The following is a 5,647-nucleotide window of genomic DNA, read 5'->3' on the forward strand; positions in this document are numbered from 1 at the left end:
AAGGTCCTTCCAAAACTGATATGGAACAAGTATCACGAGCGATACAGAAAACAACCGAGAAAGCAAACACTATTGTAATCATAATTTGTAATAATAATATCACTTTTAACTTCACCTTCAAGGAACGCTCTTATTCTTTTAACTTAATATTTTATTCGTTGTCCGGTTGAAATTTCATCCAAACGACCATTCTTGACAGTACAAAAGATTGTTCCACATAGTCATAAAAACAAAAAAGAGAGTGAAAATTCATAATAAAGATTTGGTGAAGTGAGTTCATGTTCTACAAATAAATATAAACCGTATATATAATTTAAATATGAAACATACGCAGTTTTTTTCTAATCGAAGTATTATTTTTCCACAGGCCTCGAATACAGTACTTAAAATGTTTTTTTCACCAAAATTACTTGTATTATTATGTATTTTTTATCTGGATATTATGGATACACATTCAAAAAGAATATTAGCTGTTTTTCCTTACAATGCAAAGAGTCATAATAACGTTTTTAATGCCTTGACGAAAGGCTTAGTAAAAAAGGGGCATCAAGTCGACGTTATTACCCATTATCCGCTGAAAGATCCACCAAAAAATTACAGAACTGTTGTCAACTTGAATGGCACTAGACCCCATTATGTGAACCATATATCCATAGAATGGATTCTTGAACAAGGCGGAAATTCCTTATCCTTGCATGCATATCTTGCTGGGAATGAAATTTGCGATCTATTGTCCCTTAAAAAAATGCAAAATTTTATTAAAAATCCCTCTAATCAACCACCTTACGATCTTGTGATTACCCAGGTTAGTGCACAAAGTTAAACATTTTAACGAAAAAGTTAATTTTCTATTAGGTATTCAATTTTTAAATAAATTGTGCACTTTTGTATGAAAAAATATAGTCTCTAGAACTATAAAAATTTTACAAAAGAAAAGACCAATTTTTAATTGAAAATATAAATGAAAGTGTAATTGATAATATTTTAAGCAAAAATTTTGTATTTAAATCAAAAACAGTTGAGTTCAATAAAAATTATTAATTTCGAACAGAATAGTTCATTCTTGAACCAACAAAATGAATTTTGAACGAAAACGATTAATCTAAAAGTAATAATATTAGAGTTCTACCAAAAAATACAAATTTACAGATAAAGACTACATGAATTTTTAACTAAAGACGACAATTTTTTGAAACTAAAAATCACTTTTTTACGAAACAGTTACATTTTTATGAAAAATAGTTTAATTTTTAACTAAATTGTTGAATTTGCATCAAAAAATATGAATTTTCAATAAAAAGTTCATTTTCAACCGATTATTTTAATTGTTTATCACACTTGTAAGATTTGAAGCCAAACAAATAAATTCTCGACCCGAAAATATGAATTTTTAACAAACTAGTTAAATCCTCAATCAAAACATTTTAATTTAAAATTAAATAGTTGCATTTTTAACAAAAAGGATAAGTTTTCAACCATCCCGTGTGGAAATAGCCCGGTTTAGCCCTGGTACAACAAGGTTCCTGGTCGGGGACTGGCCGGGCTATGTTTGTTTTTTAAGAGCCTAGCCGTGCGCTAGTCGGGGACTCGCTGGACAAAATTCATGTCAAAACCCCAGTCGGGGGCTAACTGGGCTCTGATCGAACAAATCTTATGATCGTATGTTCAGACGGTAGCTGGCCGGGCGCTGATCGGCAATAATAAAATTGTTGAACTTTATTTACAACTTAATTACTTTTTCTGATTTCATTAAAAAATGGATGCGCATACCCGCATGGATGTTCCACGCGTGAAAATATATTGGGTCAATATCTTTTTCACACCACAAATTTTAAGGTTTCATGACTTCAGACTTTCAAACCATGCATTTTGTGACAAAAATTCGAAGACAATTTTTCTAAATTCGAACAGATTTTTTTTAAGAAAAAAATTCTAAGTTCCAGCTGTATGAAAAATTGCAAATGTTCAGAAAAAAATTACATTTTATATCAATCTTAAACGTTGTAAAATAGTATAAAACACCTAAAAACCAAGCCTTACACGAATGTCAAAAAACTTCTATCATTCAGAAATTTTCAACGTTTACAATTGAATTTCTGAGTCCCGCCGTTGAAAATTTTAAATGTTCATAAAAAATTACATTTCCTGTCATTGTAAAAAGTTGTAAAATAGTCTAAAACGGGAAAAAACAAAATATCACGCTAAGAAAAATTGTAATCGATTAATATTATTTATTTAAAAAGTACTTTACTGATATTCTTGGCAAAATTTCGTATATTTTATATTTACATAACGCCACATAATTATAAATAATTAGAAAAAGAGTACTTAAAAGTTGGTACTTCAACTTTTCTGAATTGTAGCTTATGAGGATGGCTTTTTCAACGAGTTTCAACTTGTCGGTTTAGCGCAGTGGTTAGCAATCCCGACTGTGCTGCTCGTCTCTCGGCTGACCAGTTCTCGTCTGAGTTCTCGTCTGGAGTGCGGTTTTAATGCTATTAGGCGTTATAATCAAAAAAGTGTATATTCTGAAGTGACTACTTACAATCTTAAGGATTATTCTTATCTAGTGATATAATAATTTTGACTCTCTGTGACTAAAGTAAGCAGAATTGAAATATTTAAGAATCCTAACCTAAAAGTGGATGCCGGAGGCTTAAACCATGTGGGAGAGATGCATATGAACTCAAACCTCAAAGGTGAGAAAACAGTTCCCTCTGGAAGTGAGAATAATTCGATGGACGAATAATTAATTACAACCAAAAGAAAAAGAAAAAACGCGATGATTCCTCCAAAGGGCGAGTCTACGAAATTAGCCAAGCAAGACAAAAATGTGACCTTCGTCTCTACTAACAGGTTTCAGGTTCTAGCGGCTCTGGATGCCAAAACAGACGATTCTAGTATGGAATATAATGAAGACGACGAAACTTCTCAACCAGAACCACAACAACAACATAAAAATAAAAATAATTAAGTTAACAATACAGCTAAATCTACAAAAAAAAACCACCGCCACTAGTGGCCCATGGCGCCATCTCTGAACACAAGGAACTTGTTAACAAAGTTAAAGATATAGTGAAGGACAAGTTTTTCATAAAATATCATGAAAACTCTACGGAAGTGTTCACAACAACATATTCCGATTATCAAGTTCTCAAGGATATGTGGGAACAGCAAAACCTTCCTTTCCACACTTATACTCAAAAAGGTGAGCAAAGAAAAACTTTCGTGATAAAAGGTCTGCATGAAAAAAGAGATACAGCTGAAATCCTCAAAGAGTTAAAGGAACTTGACTTTCCTGCATTCTATATGAACAAAATGAAAAATACAACTAGACCATTATTTATGGTCACATTTCCAGCATCTACTAAATTAAATGAACTCACGCAAAAAGTTCGTTTTTTAGAATACACTAAAGTATCCTGGGAACCCTGTATTAACAAAAATAAAATATCACAATGTCATCGATGCCAAGAATGGGGTCATGCAACTTTTAACTGCTTTACAAAACCAGCTTGCATGAAATGTGCTGAAGATCATCTGAAAAAAGACTGCCAAAAACTAAAGGATCTACCTGCTAAGTGTGTAAATTGTGAAAAAGCTCATCCTGCTAATTCAGCAAACTGTGAGGAGTATCAAAAGCGAATAACCTGGATAGAAAAATAACGACAACAAAAAACAAGGTGGATAAAAACTAACAGCGATTCTCCAAAACAGCCGCAGTTTTTCAACTTTAAAAATATTCGAGATTTTCCGACATTACGAAGCAATATTACAACGATTGGATCTACGTTCAACAATAATATGAAGGCTCTGGATCAACACGTCTCATCTTCAGAAGCAGCAAACTACAATCAACCCATTGTAGCTCACACTAATACAGGTAATAATATAAATGAATCGTTTAACTTAGAATCTAACAATGACCTTCAAAATGATCTTAATAACTTAGCTCTACTAATGAGAGAAATTAGAAAAATCAAACAAATCTGTAATATTCCATAATGTTAAAAGCAGTGAGGGAACTCAGTTTACAGCTCCAAAAATGTCAATCACCAACTGAACAACTTCAAGTTTTTCTGAATCTCTCTGAAAAATTAGAATCAACATGGACAAAATAAATATTTTCAGTTGGAATGTAAATGGTGTTAAAAACAAAATAGGGGGGTTAATTCAGTTTCTTGATTGCTTTAATATTGACATTCTAATGGTCAATGAAACAAAATGTATAAAAGAGTATAAATTAAAAATTAGAAACTATGCTTGTATAAGAAAAGAAAGAGATACCAGTGTAGGGGGCGTTGCTATATTCATCAAGAACAATATACCTTTCAAGGAGGTTAAAATGCGTTATGAGCCAGAAAATGAATTTTGGACCAAAGAAATAGACAAACTAATGAAAGTAGGAGATAAAGTTATTCTGTATGGAGATTTGAATGCTCGACATAAAGCTTGGAATTGTCATATACAAAATAGAAGGGGAACAGTAATTTTTGACTACGTTCAAAAGAATAATTGTTCACTATTGTATCCAAATGAATGTACGAACTATCCACCTAACGGGATGACTCCGACAACCATAGATATAGGTCTCAATAAAAATGTTCGTTCTCTCTCTGAAGTTAGGGTTGTACATGAGCTAAGCTCAGATCATGTACCGGTATTATTTAATCTGGGCGGACAACACAAAATAATTAAACATAGGACAATTCTCGATTATGACAAGGCTGACTGGTCAGAATTTCATAGCTTACTTGATAAAAATATAATAATTACTCCAAAGATTGAAAGCTCAGTAGACTTGGAAAAAGAAGTACAACAATTTACTAATATTTTGCAAAATTCTATAAATCAAACAGTTCCTAAAAAACCTCTAGGAGACACTAGAGATAATTTACCTATACAAATTCTGAATAATATTCATGAAAAAAGGAGAACTCGTAAAGAATGGCAGCGTACTAGAAATCGGGATATTAAAATTTTATTTGATAAACAAACTCATGTGATTAGATTAGATATATTGATGTTTCGAAATCGAAATTGGCAAAATAAATTGTTAAAACTTAACCCAAATGACAATTCATTATGGAGAATGACAAAAATACTTAAAACTGAGTGTTAGCCAATTCTGACATTGCAAATAAATGACGAGGAAGCTTTTATACCCATAGATAAAGCTTATATGCTGGCAACTCAATATGAAAACGTACACAACATAGACTTGACAAATCTCACTAACGACCAAAACGAAATTATACAAACAGCTAATAACTTTGTCCATACTGAACTACCACAGGAATACACTAACTACTACACTAATCCACGCGAAATAAAAAGGGAAATCCAGAAGCTGCATCCTAAAAAAGCTCCATGATTGGATAATGTTTAGAATATTGTATTAAAACATCTTACGAAGAAAGCTACCTTTCAACTAATGTATATAATAAATGCATCTATCACGTTGTCATACTTTCCAAGTCACTGGAAAACTGGTAATATCATTCCAATATACCAGGTGTATACATATGAAACCGGTATTTTTTCTAGAAAAAAAACACATTTATTTCAAGAGAATGATAACAAATATTTTATTCAAAGTATGCGCCCTCGCTGGCTACACATTTTGTCCACCTCTCAGGCAATTTAT

The 5,647-nt window shown here is 32.0% G+C and overlaps 1 protein-coding gene across 2 annotated transcripts in view; it reads left to right on the plus strand.

Moving 5' to 3' along the window:
• The first annotated feature begins 168 nt into the window (after positions 1-168).
• The window catches only part of LOC117179918 (UDP-glucuronosyltransferase 2B31-like), a 19,115-nt gene continuing 13,636 nt past the window's right edge, over positions 169-5,647 (plus strand). Inside the window, exons 1-2 of one of the 2 annotated variants that reach the window (XM_033372127.1) lie at positions 169-270; positions 368-805. In XM_033372127.1, the coding sequence (XP_033228018.1) occupies positions 389-805 (417 nt within the window). In that variant the 5' untranslated portion in view covers positions 169-270; positions 368-388. Of the gene's footprint in view, positions 271-351; positions 806-5,647 lie in introns of both variants that reach the window. The other variant, XM_033372128.1, reaches the window with a different exon arrangement.

The sequence above is a fragment of the Belonocnema kinseyi genome, chromosome 9 (genome assembly GCF_010883055.1).
Source record: "Belonocnema kinseyi isolate 2016_QV_RU_SX_M_011 chromosome 9, B_treatae_v1, whole genome shotgun sequence".
Taxonomy (NCBI): domain Eukaryota; kingdom Metazoa; phylum Arthropoda; class Insecta; order Hymenoptera; family Cynipidae; genus Belonocnema; species Belonocnema kinseyi.